This window comes from Phocoena phocoena, chromosome 1 (genome assembly GCF_963924675.1).
Source record: "Phocoena phocoena chromosome 1, mPhoPho1.1, whole genome shotgun sequence".
Classification (NCBI taxonomy): Eukaryota; Metazoa; Chordata; class Mammalia; order Artiodactyla; family Phocoenidae; genus Phocoena; species Phocoena phocoena.
The window spans coordinates 157,267,790-157,288,558 of record NC_089219.1 but is presented as its reverse complement, the minus strand read 5'-3'; the positions used below and the strand labels follow the sequence as shown (position 1 = coordinate 157,288,558).

The following is a 20,769-nucleotide window of genomic DNA, read 5'->3' as shown; positions in this document are numbered from 1 at the left end:
GAGGTAGAAGAACTAAGAGGAAGAGTGGAGAGAGTATTTCAGGCACTGAACATGTACAAAGTCCCAACATGCAGTATCCAGGGATCAGCAAGAAGTTCAGAGTAACAGGATAACAGGAACCTAAGAACAAGGTAGTAAAGAGCAGTGAAGTGGATGAAGTGGAGAGGTTAACAGGAACCAGATAATGGGAGTGCTGTGGCAGGTGATGGAGAAGTGTGGAGGACATTGAGATGGTTGGATATCATCCTTACAAGAATAGTTTGGAAGAGTATTGGCACAAGAGGGTAGTTGGAGAGAACAGCCTAGGACAATAGAGATACAGAATATAAAATAGATTCAACAAGAAGTTTTAAGGCAATATAGACAAATTGGTGACTGATGATTTTTAGGGGTTGAGGGAAAAAGGAGTCATGTGGGGTTGCTAAATTTCTGCCTAGATGATTTGATGCATCATGGTGCCACCAAGAAAATTTTTAAATTCTATAAAAGGCATAGATTAAAAAGTGGGGGAAGTGAAGTGAAATTTAAGGGGTTATAAGATATCCAGGTGGACATAGTGAGTAGGTATACGTAAGTCCAACATTCAAGATAACTTGGGTTTTCATTAGTATACAGGTATTAATATGTTGGAGAAGAGGAACATAACCCAAGAATTGAGTAGAAAGTGACAAGTAAGGTTGGCTAAGGACAAAACTCTGGAGAATACCACTGCAAAAAGAGCAGACACAAAAAGAGGAATCACAAGGGAAAAGGTCAGACAGTAAGATACCGGGAGAAAACTCTGGCTTCCCAAAAGCCAAGAGAATAGAGTTTTAGGATGGGTGAGATCAGTAATGCTGAATGCTCCAAGTTTAATTTCCTTTGGTCTGACAATGTAGACATTATTGGCCAATTTGAGAGTCTTTTCCATAGAGTAGTAGCCGGGTGGCTATATGAGAGAGGATTTTAGAGGGAATGAGTAACGTCAAGATAGTGGGGATAGTGAATGCAGAGTACTCTTTCCAGAATAGGTGTAGTATGATAGATCAAAGGACACTAAAGGTCAAGAAAAGCGTTATTCAGATCACAAGAGACTTGAGCATTTTAGGTTGAAAATGAGAGAGTGGGAGAAACTGAGGTAGCAAGATCCTGGAGAAGAAGTTAAATGCAGGGTTACCAATGGAAGGTGTGTTACCAACCTCTGAAACAAAAAGAAAAGACTTAAGTCTGGGTGTGGATATAGAAAATTCTGAAAAGATCTGGGGTGTTGGGGAATTACTCCTGAGGCCACAGGGTTTTTTTTTTTTTTTTTTTTTTTTTTTGATCATATAGAAGGACAGGACATCGGTGGAGGGTGAAAGGAGTTGAAGTTTGAAATAGTCACTGAGAGGAATAAGAGGGGGTTAATCAAAGGTATGTAAAAGGATTGGGAGACTGGGCTAAGGGCTCTGCTGAGCAAGAGGGTTGGGATTTTGCTGATCGATACATTGGACAGATAGGAGTATAAATCAAGGAAGAATGCTGGTGAGATACAAACTCAGATGATTAACTTGGGATCCAGGCAGGTAGGAAGGGAAGAAAGTCAAGGAAAGGGCTGATAAAATTCAATCTACTGAGAGATAAAGGTATCAGAGACATCTCAGCAACATCATTGAGTCGGTATAGTGCGAGTTGGAGTGTTCAAAAGCTGATATGGTGAGATGTGGAGGTCTGAGAGAAGGATGCTGGAACTTAGCGCCTGTCAATATTGTGCAGATCAATTTCTGATTTCTATTTTGTAATATTAATTGACAATAGGCAACTAAACATACCAATGTAAAGACAGTCTTTAAGAAGGATAAAAAAAGCCACTTCATTCATCCAAAAGCCACCTAGGCACGTTTATTGTGTTTGCTTTAAACTTTCTTGTGTAATGAAATCACTGGCAAGTTGCTTTACATAGTCCCCTATATAAGACTTCTGGTTCTTATCTCTATGGGTTTCCTGGAGGACCATTATTTAGCACTTCCCTTTCTGAACTCCTATTATGCCTATAATCCTAAACCAGTCAACTAGCCTTTAACTTGCTCTTCTTTGCAACGCAAATTATCCTAGGTAGTAGTGTGCTGATAAATGTTTAACATTCATTGAGCTGGGAAAGTAGAGATGGGAGTGTGCCATTGCTTTACAACATTTGCTGTTTTCCATGGTATAAATATTTCTCTCATGGCTGATTTCAAACCAGCAAAGGGACATCTCTTAACGTGGAGTTAGGAAAAGATACAGAGTTGCACACCATTATATAGCACTGTGTTCTTCAGGACATAAAACCCTCAAGAACATAGGTAATAGTAAAATGTAGTAAAATAAATAAGAAGTAATGAGTTTTGAGTATTTACTGCCTTTGTTTTCAATATAATTGATTTGTGAGCTTATTTTAATCATGGCAGAGTTTAACAATAAGTCGGCCAAATTCCAGACATGAGCTGGCTGCACCATACTGCTGATTTTATGTCTATATTTCTTGTCTTCCCACTTAGATTTTAAGCATTTTAAGACAGGGGTCACGACTTAAACATATTTGTATTGTCCACAGTTCTTAACACATTCTGACTTAGTAAATATTTGTTGAATAATTGATACAGTTCTGGATTAAAGGCTGAACTACGTTACCTTATACAGCTTTCTGGTTGCCGTATAAACTTAGAATTACCCTGGTAAGTGTACTGGTAATATTTGTTCTGTGGAAATCATGGTTGTAGGTTTGTATATCTTGCAAATAAAAATCCTTTCTCTGGATGTTGAAGCAGAATATATTTTTTCTATACCACCACGAGGACATATTATATTTGTATATGTTTTCACAATGTTTCTTTTTTTTTTTCACAATGTTTCTTTATGATTATGAATGTATCATGAATTGCCAACATAGTATAAAATCAAATTGGAAATAAGGTGGCATCTAGTTCTTAATTAAATGTTTCAGAAATGTATTCCTTTAAAATGCCAGAGTATAATCACTAGCTAGTTAATTATGTCACAAAAACATAGAAATGATATTTGTGGTGTCAGATGTGGTGTCATGAAATGAAATTGTTTTTAAGGTACTGAAGAAAGTTTTTAAATCATCTCTCACTGTAATATGTTTTACACCAAGATAAACATTTTCAGCTTTTTCTACGTAAGGGGAAATATGTGTTTTTCCTGAAGACTACAGCTTCCAGGAAAACTTAAGGTAGTCAGTCATCTGACTGACTGTGATATTCTCATCTTTCATTAAATTTCTAATTCTGTTATTCCATTGCTTAAATTAAAAGCCTTGGAATTTAAAGAAAGTCTAGCTCTGTATGCGCAAAGGCTATCTTTTGTTTTCCATTTTTTTGTGAGTTTCACTAAAACTTCAAGAGGGCCTAGGAGGTATCTATCACTTGTGTTTTGTTAGGGGGTCATATTTGTCTCTCCACCATTTTTCCCAGAACTTTTTAAAGTTGTACCCTAAATGCAAAGAGAAAAAGAGAGCAAGACTGTCTCATTTCAACTCACTGATTCTTTAAACAGAAAAACAAATTCAGAAGAAAATGATTACAATTGAGAAAGTAAGTTTTAAGAATGGAATTGAATCACTAGGTAAGGGTTTTGCAGTTTTAAGTTTTTACCCATAGTGTTTTGTTGTATTTTATCTCATTTTTTCAGTTTTGACATATAATTGTAAGATGTTGAAACTGTATAACATGAGTTGATATATATACACATTGTGAAAGGATTCCCCTGAGTTAATCAACACATTCATCATCTCACGTTTTTTTTTTTTTTTTTTTTTTTGGTGTGAACATTTACATTCTACTTTCTTAGCAAAGTTCAATTATACAATACAGTGTTAACTATAGTCACTACATTTTACATTAGATCCTCAGACATTTTATAGGTTTTATAGAAACCTCTATGAAAGTTTACCAAACTTTTATGAACCTTTCCCTATGGAAAGGGAACCCTTTCCCTGGTGATGACTGTTCTACACTTTGTTTCTATGAGTTCTACTTTTTTTTGGATTTCACATATAAGTGATACCATGCAGTATTTGTCTTTCTCTGTCTGGTTTATTTCACTTAGCATAATGCCCTCCAGTTTCATCCTTAAAACAAAGTTTAAAGAAGACCTTTCGCTTCTTGTTGCAGCAAATCAGATTCTAATTTGTGGCTCAGTGCATTTTTTTAATAGACAATTTTTTAAAAGCAGTTTTAGGTTCACAGAAAAATTGAGTGGAAATTACAGAGATTTTCCATATGCTCCTGCCCTCCCACACATGCATAGCTTCCCCCATTATCTACATCTCTCACCAGAGTGGTACATTTGTTAGAATTGATGAACCTACACCTTGACACATAATAATCGCACAAAGTCCACAGTTTACATTAGGGTTCACTCTTGGTGCTGTACATTCTGTGGGTTTGGACAAATGTATAATGACATGTGTCCACCATCATAGTATCATACAGAGTATTTTCAAGGCCCTAAAAATCCTCTGCGCCCTGCCTATTCAACCCTCCCTCCCCCTGCATCCCAGCAATCACTGATTTTTAATTGCCTATCCACAGTTTTGCCTTTTCCAGAATGTCATATAGTTAGAACCATGCAGTATGTAACCTTTTCAGATTGGCTTCTTTTATTTCGTAATATGCATTTATGACTTTTCATGGATAGCTTATTTCTTTTTAGTGCTTTTTAGTGCTGGATCATATGGCAAGTATATTTAGTTTTGTGAGAAACTGCCAAACTGTCTTCCAAGGTGGCTGCACCCATTTTGCATTCCCACCAGCACTGAATGAGAGTTCCTATTGTTCCACATTCTTGCCAGCATTTGAGGTTGTCAGCGTTTTGGATTTTGGACATTCTAGTAGGTGTGTAATGATATCTCATTGTGATTTTAGTTTCCACTTCTCTAATGATGTAGAACGTGAAACATCTTTTCATATACTTATTGCCATCTGTATACCTTCTTTGGTGATGTGTCTGCTCAGATCTTTTGCCCATTTTTTAATCAGGTTGTTTGTTTTAGTGTTGAGTTTTAAGAGTTGTTTGTATATTTTCGATGACTGCCCTTTATCAGATATGTGTTTTGCAAATATTTTCTCCTAGTCTATGGCTTGTCTTTTTGTTCTCTTGACAGTGTCTTTTTCAGAGCAGAGTTTTTAATTTGAACGAAGTCCAGTTTATCAATGATTTCTCTCATGGAGTGGTATCTTAAAAGTCATTGCCAAACCCAATATCATCTAGATTTTCTTCCAGTTTTACAGCTTTGTATTTTATCTTTGGGTCTATGATCCATTTTGAGTTGTTTTCCTGTAACTGGTATAATGTCTGTGTCTAGATTGAGAGTTTTTATCAGGAATGGGTGCTGGATTTTGTCAAGTGCTTTTTCTGCATCTGTTGATATGATTTCCTTCTTTTTTAGCCTTCCCTAACCCCAGAGAGCTCCTTTGTGCCAACTTGGGGTCCTTGCTCCCATCACCAGCCCCAGGCATCCACTAATCTACTTCCTATTTCTATAAACTTTTCTTTTCTGGGCATTTCCTACAAATGGGATTATTCAATATGCAGTCTTTTGTGTCTGGCTTCTGTCACTTAGCATAATGTTTTTGAGTTTTATCCATGCTGTAGAATGTATCTCTCTTAAAAAAATATAACAGCTGTTTTATAGTTACTATATATTCATATACCCTTGCTATATATCAGTATAACTATTAATAAATACTTAACTAGGTAGAAAATAAGACTACACACTATTCAAACTTATCTGTCTATAAGAAAGCCATTTGGTGTATTTATTACACATAGAACATGATGGTTGTTCTACAGATACAGGCCATTGACTAGTCCATTGACCTGTAAGAATGATTTTTAAAGTATAAAGTTTTACCAATAGAACTATATTGATTTACTTTAATATTGATTTACTTTAATAGAATATAGCAATAAAAAACAAAGGAGCAAAACTGCTTCTAGGAGGACACATCATGTTCAGATTTGCATGAGTAACTTCAACTTCCTCCTGAAAATCTAATTAATCTTGTTGAACAAATGGAATACTTAACATCTGATATGTCTAAAAACTAGTTTAAAAGCTCCAAGGCTGCCATGCGTTTCAGGAAAACACCTGAAAGTCACAGAATGTTTATGTATATAAACAATTGTACTTACAAATTATCCTCAAGTTTCTTCAAGGATTCCAAAACTAATGAATGAACACTGTCTGCAGAGCAGGATCCAAAGCAATTTAGGGCTGAAATGTATCTAATTTTCATAACCCAGTCATTATGTAGCTTCCTTTTAACACTGAGAATTACAAGAAAAAAAGGAGGTTATGTTAGACTCACAAACACATCATGTTGAATTTCTCTTTGGTATTTCACTTTTACTTTAACCAAATTGCAGCTCTGAGCTGTGGTAAAGCCTACATGTGTAACACTATCCTATGCATTATACTTTCAATTGTTCAACTATATGATCGTCATCATATTTTAAATGAAAAAATAAAAGTTTATCATCAGAGTTTGAGCTATAGATTCAGAATTAGAGGAATAATCTAGAAGAAACCCAGTCTAATATTGACATGATCATCCTTACCCTACTGAAAAAGTTCTGATCGTGTAAATGGAGGACTGTGTTTTATACTGTTTTTTTATCTTGTATGAGTCAATTCATTTTCATATTTCCCATGAATACATTCAAAACTGAAGAACTAGGCAGTTTATAATCCCAGATCACTGGTAAAGCTGAGGTTCGGACAGCCTTCAAAGTCTTTGTCAAAGGCTTGCTCATCAGTACACAGGACATTTGAGGGAGAGGTTTAGCACTAGAGGCCAAAACTGCCATAAAATTCTTCTTGTCTTAACCTGGAAGAAGCCATCTTCATGGTATTTTATTTACTCATATTTTATAGTGTATTTGTTTCCTCATCCACAAACACTTATTGAGCACTTATTGTATCCCAGGTATCAAGGACATAAAGATGATTAAGGTAAAATCCTTATCACCAAGTTCCTTAGATTGTAGTTGAGAAATAGACATATTTATAACTCAAGGCAGGAAAGTTTGACAATATTGGATTAAACAGAGTGGGAGTCAGGGGAGATTTCTTTTTTCCATGCCAGATTGTGTTAAATTTTGAACTCTGGATACTGGCTAGTTCTTTCTTTAATTTCTACAATGTTTTGCTTCAACACTCAGCTTATATACATATACACTTTAGTCTCAAATAATTTGTCATGTATATAATGATCAGCTGCATGATTAAATCATCTACAAAAGAACCAGTATGAATTAGCATTCATTTAACTGTACTCACATTCCTCAAATTCCCCCAATCCCATTTCTAACATATCTGTCTAATGGAAGCAGAGATGGAAAACAGGCCATGGAATTTTCTGACAGGTGATGCACATCTCAGTAAAGAGAAGATTCATGTCTCAGCATCTCTTCTAAGAGCCTATCATAATTGGAATAAAGTGCTTGATAGTAAATAGAGCAGCACATCACATACTGGGAAACTCCCCCATCAGAGTTTAATACTTTGGTGGAACTAAGTAATACTGCTAATATATGAAGGATGGAAAATGGAGCCAGATAATCATTGTGTCATTCTTAGGGTTTCAGCAATGGGCTAGTCTTAATTCCGTTGTAGCAATAGATGTAATGAGCTTCGAATTACATATTCTATCTCTGGAATAAAATATTTGCTATATTAATAACAAAATATAATCCTGCATTTTTCAAAGTTTTTTTCTTATTCTAAAAGGAAAATTTTGTTTGTACAATATTTAGAAAGCAGAAAACCATAGAGAAGAAAAGAAAAATCACTTCTCTGAAGTTCCAAAGAGAATCATCATTAACATTTTGGGATATTTACATTCAATATTTTTCTTTCTAAGTAGAAATACGCAGACATACAAATAGACACATATACATACTGACACATATACATAAATAAAACTGGATTCAATGTACATAAAAAAATAAAAAGTTTTTTACTTAATATTATATTATGAACATTTTCCATATTATTAAATATCTTTCAAAATATAATTTAATGGGGATGCATGGCATTCTCTAATATGGTTATACTATGATTTACTGAGTACCCTTAATGCCTTAAATATTTTTTAGGACTCTGACAAAAAATGAAATTTACATATAAATGTATTACACATGTATGGACATATTTATAAAATATGTAATTATATTTATAGAATTTATATTGTATCTCACATTTATATAATACCTGAATTATTTATTTAAATGATTACTTATTAAAATTAATCATTCCCCTATTGTTGGACACTAGATATTTTATTATTAGAAATAATGCTGTGATAATCATACTTATATTCTTAAACACATGGAGATCACAGGTCTCAATGTATAAATGTTTATTAAGACACCTGATGCATCTGCCCAAATTGCTTTCTAGAAGGGCAATTTTTTATACTTTCACCACCAGCAGTATGCGAGGATGCCCATCTCACAACATCATACCCATTTTTTTTTTTTTTTTTTTTTTTTTTTTTTTGCGGTACGTGGGCCTCTCACTGTTGTGGCCTCTCCCGCTGCGGAGCACAGGCTGCGGACGCGCAAGCTCAGCGGCCATGGCTCACGGGCCCAGCCGCTCCGCAGCACGTGGGATCTTCCCGGACCGGGGCACGAACCCGTGTCCCCTGCATCGGCAGGCGGACTCTCAACCACTGCGCCACCAGGGAAGCCCCTCATACCCATTTTTAATCTGTTCTAATTTTATGTGAGAAGTTGTATATGATTATAAGTTGTACTTCTTTGATTAATAAAAAGGTTGTATTTAGTATAAAACTTGTATTTCTGCTAATAAAAGTAATATATGCCTTACTCTAAAAACTTCAAAAACACTACAATTATAAAGCAGACAATAGAAATCACCCATAACCTCATCAGTTGGAAACTGTTCTTAGCATTCTTGCCTGATGATCAGTTTGAAATGTTTATTGACTGCTGTGTGGGCATGTGTGTGAATTATCTGTTCATCGTCTTTGTCAGCTTTTATCTTGAGAAATTATTGTTTTTTAATTGAGTTCTAAAACCTATTAAAGATTATTAACCAACTGTCTGTCATATTTGTTATAGATATTTATCCCAGTTTGTTATTTACTTTCAAAATGTTATCTTTTGATGTGTATAGTCAAATCTATCAAACTTTTTCTTTGAATTCTGTATCCATTGCTTTTATGTTTAGAATTGTCTTCCATATTTAAGTACTAGTAAACAGCCATGCATGTCTTTTATATTTTATTCATGATTTAATTTTTCACTGAATTCATTCAAGTACCTATAGATTTTCAGTCAGTAGCACTTAAGATAGGAATTTCAGTTGCTAATTTTCCTGTCTGTCTTCCCTATTATACCGGAAGTTCCTTGAGGTAAAAAACATTTCTTTTTCAGCTTTGTATTTAAAATCTCTACCATGGGGTCTGGCATATTATTTTCACTACATAAATACTTGAACAATGTCTATATTAAAACAATTGGATTTTCCCGTAATACCCTTACCTTTTAAAGTTCTTTGAGTCTAACACCTGATATTGTAATTTTTTTTTGGATTTTGCCTGCTTGAGTCCAAAGTCATCACTATTTACTGTGAATTTGCTCACAAAACCACCATCGTCCCCCAAGAGGATGTCATCTTGGCAGAGCTGGTCAGGCAGAGACACTACACACACACAGAGGAGGCAATGATCCATAGGTTTTATGACAAAATAGTTTTCCTAGAAACAGAAGAACACTTTTAATAAGTTATCGTGTTGCTCTAAATATCTAAATATTAAATTTAAATATTGCTCTTATTATTTGATAAGATTTTACTTTCCGATGTTTCTCATTTTAGATATTCCCACTGTTAAAGGAACTTGAAAGAAACAAAGTTAACTAAGTAGAAGTTAACGAATGAACTTCTCACTGTGAGCCCAACATTGTGCTTTTGGGTGTTTTGTGGGGAAAAGTGTGAGGTACCTGTCTCTAGCTCAATAAATAATGAGATTTTCTAATGTATTACTGTGAACATTCCTTTCTTGAATTCGTAAGGCAATATTAACAGGAAGCATTAAAAAGTTCAGGTGTTAAAAGACCATTGAAATTAAAATGGATGGTAAATAGGAAAATCTAATATCAAAGTCCCAATTACTTTACAAGGAGAAAAATATCCTAACATCTACATTTATCCAGAAATACTCAGCAAGCATTTATCAAGCTGACTCTATACTATTGAACTGGGTTCACTAAGCTATATGGCCATTGTTTTCCTGGATCTTAATTTCTACCTAAGGAGAAGAAAGAAGTATTTTAAAAATTTTAAATTTGTTTTGTTTCCTGTAGAATAAGTGAGACTTGAGCATATTTAGAGGTTCATTCAGTCTTTCAACAAATATTTATTGAGCACCTACAACGTGGCAAGAACCATTCTAGGCATGGGCTTATGGTGATGAACAAAAATTTCTGACTTTGTGGAGCTACTGTCCTAGTCGGGGGCGACAGATGAATTAAACAGATAATTCCAGATAATGGGATGTGCACTTAAAAACATAAGCCAGAGCGTTGTGATAAAGAGTGACTTAAGAGGTCATTTTGGGTCCCATGGTCAGGGAGGGTGACCTTGGATCTAGGACCTGAATTGGTTGAGAGGAAGATTCAGAAGAGGTTGAAAAGAAGGATCCTAGGAGAAGAGATTAATGTCAAAAAAGATAGAAAGGGAAAAGGCTTTGGAGTCTTGTCCTGGACAAGGCAGGAGGGGATGGGGGGGTGTCAGATACAGGGAGTGTCAGATATTTTGTCTTTAGAGAGAGGAAGGAAGAAAGAAAGGAAGTAGTGTTGTATTGTTAGTTAAAGCTGTAGGTGGAGGGCTGGAATTTGAAAGAGGACAAGCCTTTCAGACTCAGTATTCTCAGAAGCAGGAAGAAGTTCACCTGTCGAAAGGGAAAGGGCTTGAGAAGAATAATGGAATTTTGGAATACTTGCCAGGAGTGGGAAAGTGAGTTGGCAAGAATCAGAAAGAGATTGATAAATGCCCCTGAGTGCTCAGATGAGTGTGCAGACCCTGAATTTGTAGTGATGACAAATAGTGTGGCTCTGAGTTTTTCTCTAGCAGTGCTTAGCCACTGCAAAGGAGCAAAGAAGGGCTATAGCATCTATCCGAGATTCAAGTTTTGAAGGACAGAGATTTAAGAGATGATCCATCCAGGGGGTAATGTGAGAAGGGAAGGAGGGAAGAAGCAGGGGTACTGAAGAGTGGAAGAAGATGCTTTCAATGAACTGGAGGCTTCTATGAGATTGAAAAGCAAGAGTGAAAACAGGAGACAGCGGGAAGGAAAAGAAGTTGTAATCAAACTATACGACATGAGATAGTGACACATCACATAATAAAATACATTAAGCAAACAGCTGCCTTCTTTAAAATCACCTTAGTATCATTAGTTGGCCAATATTGTAGACAAGAATAGGAAGTTTACTATTTTACTGAGACTAGTATGGCACAGAGGAAGGTTAAATTATTTGTTAATCCTACATGTCCTTCAAAGTCAGCCTGCTTCCTGAGGGTGTTTTTTTAATAACCCCAATGCTTAGTGATCTCCCCTCTCCCTGAGTACCTGTTCTTTTTTACTGTATAATTTGCTGTACCATTATATTATATATTATGTTTGTTTGTGAGAATCTTCAAGATTGAGTTTTGTTTGAGTGTAGGGAATATGTTCATTACTTCTATATGTCTACAGATGCTCAATAAATATTGTAAATTGGTTAAGTGGTAACGTATCACTAACTGAGGGGATTAACATTAACATCTGCCCATTTGATTTTTTGCCAGGATTAGGCATTTGATTTTAGTAGTTTTCTTGCCAAATGAAGCTGGACTGAAGAGAAAGGCTTTGAACTGATTAACATGAGTATAACCAAAAAGATAATACGTGGATTCAGAGAAAGGTATAAAAGAAGAAAGGAACTAATCATTCTCTCCAAAAACAAAACAAATTAAACATACACTAAATGGAAGAATATTCCCTTTTAATTAAGACTCACAGAATATTGATGCTGGACTTGATTATCTTAGTTAAACTCCCTCATTTTATATATGAGGAAACTGATGTTCAATAGAGAAAGTGTGTTGTTCATTTCCTCCCAGTATGGAAAAGACAATCCAATTTCTTTGAGTATCTCTTGGCACAGTACCTGGCTGCTCCCTTGAGCTTTATAATCCCAGACAATAATGGTCCTTTCAGTAGTAGCAACAATTCGTTTCAGCTGAGAGAGGTAATCACAACCTGTAATCCAGGAGGTATCCTGATAGAAAAGCATAGGATTGGCATGTTGTGTTTTGGAGTATATTGTGTTTTGTTTTATCACACAATGGTGGCTACTAAAAGAGCAGATTACTTACATTAAAAGCCCCATTTTGCCCCCTTATTTGCAGAGGAGCCACACAAGGTCTCTTCTTCAATGTCCTGAGAAGAGGTTTCCATCTTTTTCCCTTTCACCCTCAGCCTGAGTTTCTCAGAACCATCATCTGGAGAATGACACAGCTAGAGCCTGGCACAGCTCCCTGGAAGCACACAGCCACTGACCAAGCAGTCATCTTTATGCACTGTTCTTTTACATGAGAACACTTCTGCACAGGAACTCAGTGGGACTAGATTTAGGGCACCGATTAAGTGAGTTTTCTGGCCCTGTCCTCATGCTTAAATTTTTTAGCTGGAAAAGACCTTGGTGGTCATCTGGTCAGTGATCAAGTTGAGGTCAGTGAGTCTGCCTTGTGCTTTCCTAAAGTCACCAGATTGGCATGGCTAGGATTCATAATATCTCTGACAACACACTACTTTACGAGAACAATGGCTCCCACTTGTGAGTGTCTTCTGTACCAGAAACTGCTGCCTGTGTTTCAGGCATGCCCTTGAACCTTCTGTAAAACCCATTAGGAATTTTAAGAAAGTTTCAGAAATGGAGGCTCCTCTGCATGGCACCCTCAGTGCATTTCAGTGCATACAAGCAGGGTGAAAGTCAATCATTCTCCATCTATCATACAGCCATGGTGGGATTCTGAGAGCAATTCACCATAGCTTTACAATATCTGCCACAAGATTACTGTTCCAGTTAGCAATATGGATTAAATAAATTACAATATTGCACTCAAGTTTTTTATGCTGTTTTCAAGTTTAGAATAAAATGTTTTCAAATAATTTTCACTGGCTATTTCCTTGTTCTCACAACATGGGTTTTGTCTGTCTTTCACTTTCCTCAATAGTGAGCACTTAGAAAAACAGGCGAAGATTTTAAATTGAAGCTTCCAAGGAGTAGTCAGTTTCCAAACAATGCTCTACAATCAGATTAACTCAGAAAGCAAGGTCTGTGTCCTCTTTGCTGTTGCTCAAGGTTTAGTTTGGATCCTAGTCAATAAAGATAAAGCTACAGTCTATGAAAACCTCTTATTCTCAGAGTGTATTCAGGCTCTTCATTGAGATTTTGATTAGTTACGGAGGAACCATCATCAGTCAGTTTAACTTAATTAGGAATTTTTTAAAGTACTTACTGTAACATTGGTGCTGGTCTGAACTCTCATCTATAAGAAAAAGGAAGAGAATAATGATCCCCAGCTGGCACTACAATTAAAGATGAAAATGCTGGCTCTAAAGCAACACGGTACCTCTTTGGTTAACCTCACTTGTCATTTCTACCTTCTGTTAGTCTCCTTGTTCCTTCTGCCTCTGAAAAATCTAGCTGTAATCTAGCTCTGTAAAATAATGCACTGTTTGCTTTGGGCAAGTTTATATTTCTGTGGCTTGTCTTTAAGCCTGGTCACTATGCTCTTAGGCTTAAACTTTATTAGTTATTTGTTCCTTCTATTTGCAAACTGCCTCACATTCTTTAGCTATTCAGAGCAACCTTTGATACCAAAAATTGGGACTGCAAAATAATACTAACAGCAATGGCAAGAACGGTAAACAGGTCAATATGAATATAGATTGATACAGAAAAAAAAACTTTTCATTTGAGTTATCTCTCAAGTTACTGAGATTTAAGAACATTCTATCCAATGGGCTTTCTCTTTTATTCAATAAATATGTATTGAATGAATATCATATCCTAAGTACTATGCTGGCTGAGAATCATAGATTTATCCAAGCAGAACTAGTATGTATTACTTGAGCAGCCTCTTATACCCTTAAAGCTTGTTAAATGCTCCCAAGGTAAAGGTTAGTGTCTGAAATATATTAATGACCTAGTTTCTTTTGCGTGCTCTAATGGTCTTGGGGAAAGTCTAGAAAATGGCTGCCCAGAAGGATGGCTCATGTGAAAAGGAGAAAAAGTAAATCGAGATTACTAAAACTGTTAGTTCTGGTCATCACAGACTGTCTTTCATCTGAAGAGTTCAAAAATGCTTTTGCAACCGGGACTTTTTTCTAGATGGAAAAAAAAAAGGGCTCAAAGAAATTCCTCTTCTATTTCTCTATCTCTATCTTGAGTGGAAGTCACTTGTTTAAAATTCTCTAATCTGCTCTAAAATTTTTATAATCCTTATATATCTTCTGAATTTTCTAAATCTAGCCTTTTTGTAGGAACTTTCATTAATGACATTTACAGTCTACATCACCAAGCCCTCCAGCGAGCACCATGAAAATCCTTAAATGTATTTATTCTACCTCAGATAGAGCCTGAACTGTGGGTGTAAGATATTTTGCATTATTAACGGCTATCTTTTAATAAATTATTCCTGTGACCTACCCTGCCAAATTACTTTTCTCACAGAACGTACCATCCTATTGTTAAGGCATACAGCATTCAAAACACTATTTATTCCTGGAGTACCAAATCTTTAAATAGAAACAGGTGGTGAGCATCTGCATGTTCGTGAGTACACATGGGTGCGCCTATAAGCATGTGTGAGTGAGTGTGTGTGTGAGTGTGAGGGAGAGAGAGAGGGAGAGAGAGAGAGACATATCTGGAAATATGATAATGCCCTCTCACTTATTTCACATAATCCTGAACTATTTCATTATGAAGATCATAATTTTCCTCCTCACTTGTTTTTCTTTAGATACCATGTTAGTTCTATTTTTGAGGAAATAAAGGTAAAAAATGAGAAGGGAATTAATGCATCGAGAAAAGAGTGATCAAGGAAGGTTTTCACACTTCAATGAGGCAAATCCATTTTTATTTTCACATTATTTGTTCATAATTGTAATTGCCAACATTTACTAAGTGCTTACAATGATGTTAAGTGCTTTATGTTGATTAACGCATGTAAACAGCACAACTATGTAGGGAGGGATATTCTCTGGTTTGGATGAGGACGAACTGGGGCCTGGATATAAAAAGTAACATGCACAGCTGGCGGTGTGGAGGCAAAGCCCGTACTCAGAATCTCCTGCTGCACCTCTGGGTGCAGGCCGCCCTCTCTGACACGATCTGGCTGCCTATGATGGAAATCACTGAAAGGTGAAAATTATTGTTGAAATTTTAATCATGTGATGATTATTTTAAATATATTTTATTTGTATAAAGCTTGCCTCTACTTGGAAATAAACTAATAATTGGACCAATTTTTTGACATTTAACACCAAACATTTATTTTCATGGTGAAATATGATATAGATGATATCATCATACATTCCATGAAAATCTCTCATATTTTGAAAATAGAAGTCCAAAACATAAATTTAGAAAGAAATGACATTAATAGCAATGCCTTAAAATGTTTCCAACATTCATTATCTCATTTGAAATTCACTACAATCCTCTGAGGGAGAGGAGACTGATCCTATTGTCTTCATTTTACAGATATGAAAAAAAGAGACGTGAAAAGATACAAGTTGGCTCATTAAGTTCCCTACTTAACATCTAGGCTGTTAAAATAGAGGAGCTAGAATTTGAGCCTTGTTTTTAACTTCAAGTACAAGGTTCTTGTTGGGACCTTTTATTACTTGGTAGTATTATGACAAAATCACTTGGCTTGTGAGTGTTTATGATGTTATCTGAGAAATTATCCAGGATCATCCTTAATTATGCTGATGCCGCATGGTTCAATATGACACCCCAAGGAACAATGCCGAATGCAGTTACCAAAATCTCAAAAACTGCTGTGGGGTTCAGCGAGCTCCTCGTTTTAGTAATACTTGGTTTTTTTTTTGGAATAACTCTGAAATATGGCTATGGTTTCTGCCGCATCTGATACATAGGCATAATGCATAGACAAAACAAAAGAGAGGAAGGAAGGAAGAAAGGAGGGAGGAAGGAATCCAAGCTTTCAAATTACCTGGCTATTAAAGACTGTTATCAATCCTTTCTGAGAAGCTGTTATTAGTAAATCCAACTGAGGAATCTTGACAATGCACTTAATCACATCCCGTCTTCTACTACCTGTTGATGGCACAACACTCATTTCAACTCCTAGCAGTAAAGATCCTAAAAGTCACTTGTTAGTTTTATTTAAAAAAAAGAAAAAGGAAACAACCAACTTTTTGCTAGAAAGGCTTTAGTTACTTAAAAATTAAAGTGGAATAAAACCAAAAAATGAGCAACTATTGCTTTTTAATTATTCTTAGAGATAGTAATCTGACGTTATAGTGTTTTCCAACTAAACACGGTGCATGAATTCCCAGAGAAAATGTAAGATCATACCCCATTCCACCCCCATGTGTACATTTCAGAGAATGAGTTTTCCAAATGTCTTTTAGAATCATTTCTATTTTAAGATCTTCACATCTCAGGAGCTCTTTCTTTGAACTATCACCATGTGATTTACACAGAATAAAAACCTAATACTATCTCAGGCTTTCCAGTACAAAAGAATGAAACTACTTTAATACTGTTATTAAGGCTTTTTTTTTTTTTTTTTTACTTTATGCATTTTGAAAAAAACACTTTCAAGTTTTTTTGCCTATGTGCTGAATGATAAAGCCACATATACTGGGCCTCTTCCCAGGATGATTTAAATCAAGTTTTTATAATTGTAAACTCTTAGAGAGGAAAAGCAAGTGGACAAATCTCATACTCCAGTATTATCCCCCTAATTCATGCATTCTCAACAGAGAAATTATTGCTCCCAAAGGGGTACAAATTGGTTCTTGGGCAGGGGGTGGCGGTGGCGGTGGTGTGTGAATGAGTTTTACTCTCTGTGTCAAAAGCTCAGATATACATACAGTACATAGACCGATACACAGTATATCTGAGGTATTAAAATGTCTGGGGGTCAGGGGGAAGGAGGTTGAGAGGGGATTTGGGATGAGATTAGAAAAAAAGGTCCAAAAGATTCCTTGGAGGGGTCAATAATGAAAAAACAGGCACAGAATATTATTTTATTCCAAGCCACCATCATTCTCTTTGCTTCAACTCCTTCCACACTATAGACCACTTTTATCACAGAAACCAGAACATTTGAAGGGTAACTCAGGCCAGGCCTCTCTCCTCTCTGCAGTCTTCTCACAGCTTTCTGTCTCACTCGGAAGTCTTTGGCATGTCCACAAGTCCTTGGACATCTGTGCCCATGCCACTGTTGCCTCTCTAACCTCATCTTCTACTACTGTCCCCCTACCACTACACTCCAGCATGAAGTGTGTGGTTCGCTCTCATAACTCCTTCAGGTTTTCCTCAACTATCCTATTTAAAATCTCTCCAAACCAGCTTCTTCCCACACTCCTGTTTTATTTTTCTCCACAGCCTGCCTATTTTATTATTTTTTCTGTAACACTTAATTTACTTGTTTGATTTTTTTATTGTCTATCTCTCCCCTTTAGAATGTAGACTCCGTGACGTCAGGGATTTATGATTGTTTGTTCATTGCTGTGTCCCCAGCACTTAGAAAGTTACTTGGCCCACAAAGTAGACCTTAACAATTATTTGCTGAGTGAATAAACAAGTTACAGAACCCAACTGCTATCTATAAAGATGCTTTCAAAGTTCTAATTTAGGATGCCAGCAACATGTCTCCCTTACTCACTGGCCACTGTTCACTCAGTGATGACAGAAGCAGGGATAACTCCCTTGCTTCTGTTCTTTGATGATAGTTCCCATGGAGGGTCCCAGAGGTTAGGCTCTGGTGAGGCCTATGGTTGGGCTAAGGAAGGGTCAAAAACAAGGGTGGGTTTTGCTCACAAAGGACTGGGTTTTTTTTTTTTTTCTTTTAAGGAACACCAGATTTGACCTAGACTATGCCCTTCATCTCAGAATTTGCTATGAAATGCTGGAGGACGGGGAAGATTCCAGGGTTTGCCTTTCCTCACCTTGGACTTCTTCCTCCCTGTAGGGAAGAAAGGAAAGAAAACCCAAGCTGTCAATAGTGGAGAGGGAAATGAGTTCCTGGGGTCCAGTTTCAAATTTTAAAACAAATGACATATGTAAACTGGAGACCTCTTAACCTGAGGTAACACTCTTCTGTGATTGGCCCAAATTTACAGTTTTAGAGGTGTAGCGTTAAACCTCCATAAGATAATTAAGGGTGAGAACGTGGGAAAGAGTTCTAATAAGTGAAAACTTGAAAATTCAATTTTAAGAATATTTATTTTAAAAAATATGATCCATTTGGCACCAAAGCATGCATTATTGAGGTGACATTGTAGAGAGCTTTAACTTAAGATCTGAACCTCTTCAGGAAAATGGGAATTTCCCTCCCTAACATACCTTACTTAGTGTCCTTCAGAGCAATGATATTTCCAACTCAACTGCAAGTTTCTTCTGATATTGCATTCGAAAATGTCACTCCCCTTTCTTGTTACAGAGTATTGATCAAGTAAATAAGATAAAAACTGGTTTAATGGAAATGTTATAGTCCCAATATTTATTTTTGAGAAAATATTAAAACCCACATTAATCTGTTAGGGAAATTTAAATTATCACCTGAAATTACAACTCGTTGTTTTCTAGAAACGAGGAAAACCAAATTTTCTTCATCCATTTGCGAAGTAAGAGAATCTTCTTCAGAGGAGAAGTATCCAAAGATCTAAAATCCCAAACAACACATATAAACATGCACAATATCTCAGAAATGGCTGTAAAGTAAGAGATTTAATGTTGGTTGAATTTGAAGTCTTAATTTGGACTAACAATCAACAGCTTGATTTATAAGTATCAAGGGGTTCTGATATAAATATCAGAAGGCAGTTTAACGTATTCAACATACCACATGCTGCTGGTGCATGATTTTTGAGCAGTCATTGATTTTTCTTTCCAATAGATAAACTGACGTACTGGGCTGGTATCCTTGCTCAGACTGACAGTTCAATTAGGAGGTGGCACTTGTTTGGAAATCAAATCAGCCTCCATCAGACAGGGTCTCAGCTGAAAATCCTGACAATGGATTTGGCCACTCTCAAATAACCATTCCTACCCATTTTCGAAAAATCTTGTCCAGGAAGATTTATGGATTTATCTTGAAGTAAAAAAGTGCATTTTATTTGTGAATAAATTGTCAGATAATGTAATTCCAAGGAATTTGAAAAATAAGATAGCTGTTTTTCAGTTGTCTATGAATAAGCAGAAATAAAGTCCTTAGAAGTTAATGACACACTGTATTTCTTATAAACTTGAGACTAGTTGGTGCTTGGTAGTGAATAAACAGAATGAGCTTCTGAAATTCAAGTGTGCATGCAAACCACTGGGATCCTACTAAAGTGCAGTTATGACTCAGGCCTGGGAGTGTGCATTTCTAAGAAGCTCCCCATGAGGGACCACACTTTCCATATAAAGGACCTAGTGACTAAATGAGTCAATTGAAAGTAAATCAAAACCAACTATATATCAGTTTGTTTTAATAACATTTGTCTATTTTGATGCTAGATGATGGCTTAGCATTATGTATTAACATGTCCTTTCATCAGTTGGTTTACAAATGTTACTACTTCCTCCTTTACATTCTCCCCCATTCAAACCTAACAACATAGACCAGCTGCCTTAATAATTTCCTACAATTAGATTTCATTCTTTGGGAAGATGAAGATTATCAAAGACTCTCTTGTATTTTCCAGTTTTCTTCCCACCAGCAAAAGCAGTATTCAATTAAAAGCTTAAGTAATTTATTATCTTCTCAGAAATTGCCACTAATTTTCCATGAGTACAGAACCTCTGCATTTAGTATCTAATTACCTCTGAAGGACTGAGAAAAGAGAAAGCAGAGAGCTTTCACTAGATCTCTGTTGGAGCGGACAGGAATCTTTTGTCCCTGCAACTTCCTGCCATCACTCATTGATGCATTACCCAGTTAACAGACATACATTGATCGGCAACTTAGCCCTTGTTGGGGCCCAGAGTAGGCCAACCCAAAATGTGTGCCAATGGCATATCGATTATTATGAATTAAAGTTACTTAAGAAACAGCCAACACAAGAGGGACACTCTGATCCTCCTGTCTCCCTGAAAACAGGAAATAAAGTTTTTGTGTGAAAGGTACACTCCCTTTCACTTTCACATGAAAGGATGTACCAGCCTGCATCCAGAGGTAGAAGGGACACCCTTATTGACAAAGAGAGAGAATTTGTGCCTGGAAGGGAGAAGCCTATATAAACAAACCTTGTTATTTCTTTAATTTACTACCCCAAGCCCAAACTCTGTTATATTCTTTACTAATGGGCACCCCACACCTAAATTTCTTTGTCCTCTCAATTCCTCACAAATTTATTGTTTCTTTGTCTAAAAAGTACAAAAAACTGCCTGCTTTGGCCACTTCTTAGATCCTATTTCTGTGGGACATCCCTGTGCATAAATTAAAATTTCTTTTTCTCATGTTAATCCGTCTTGTGTCAATTTTATTGT

General features: G+C 36.1%; 1 protein-coding gene across 2 annotated transcripts in view; it reads right to left on the bottom strand.

The window, feature by feature from the left end:
• The window catches only part of WDR64 (WD repeat domain 64), a 150,368-nt gene that overhangs the window by 107,731 nt on the left and 21,868 nt on the right, over nt 1-20,769 (bottom strand). The window contains exons 3-8 of one of the 2 annotated variants that reach the window (XM_065883312.1): nt 18,859-18,961; nt 16,280-16,383; nt 13,556-13,585; nt 12,202-12,312; nt 9,532-9,746; nt 6,157-6,291 (exon numbers count right to left, since the gene is read on the bottom strand). In XM_065883312.1, the coding sequence (XP_065739384.1) occupies nt 6,157-6,291; nt 9,532-9,746; nt 12,202-12,312; nt 13,556-13,585; nt 16,280-16,383; nt 18,859-18,961 (698 nt within the window). The remainder of the gene's footprint in view (nt 1-6,156; nt 6,292-9,531; nt 9,747-12,201; nt 12,313-13,555; nt 13,586-16,279; nt 16,384-18,858; nt 18,962-20,769) is intronic. The other variant, XM_065883323.1, reaches the window with a different exon arrangement.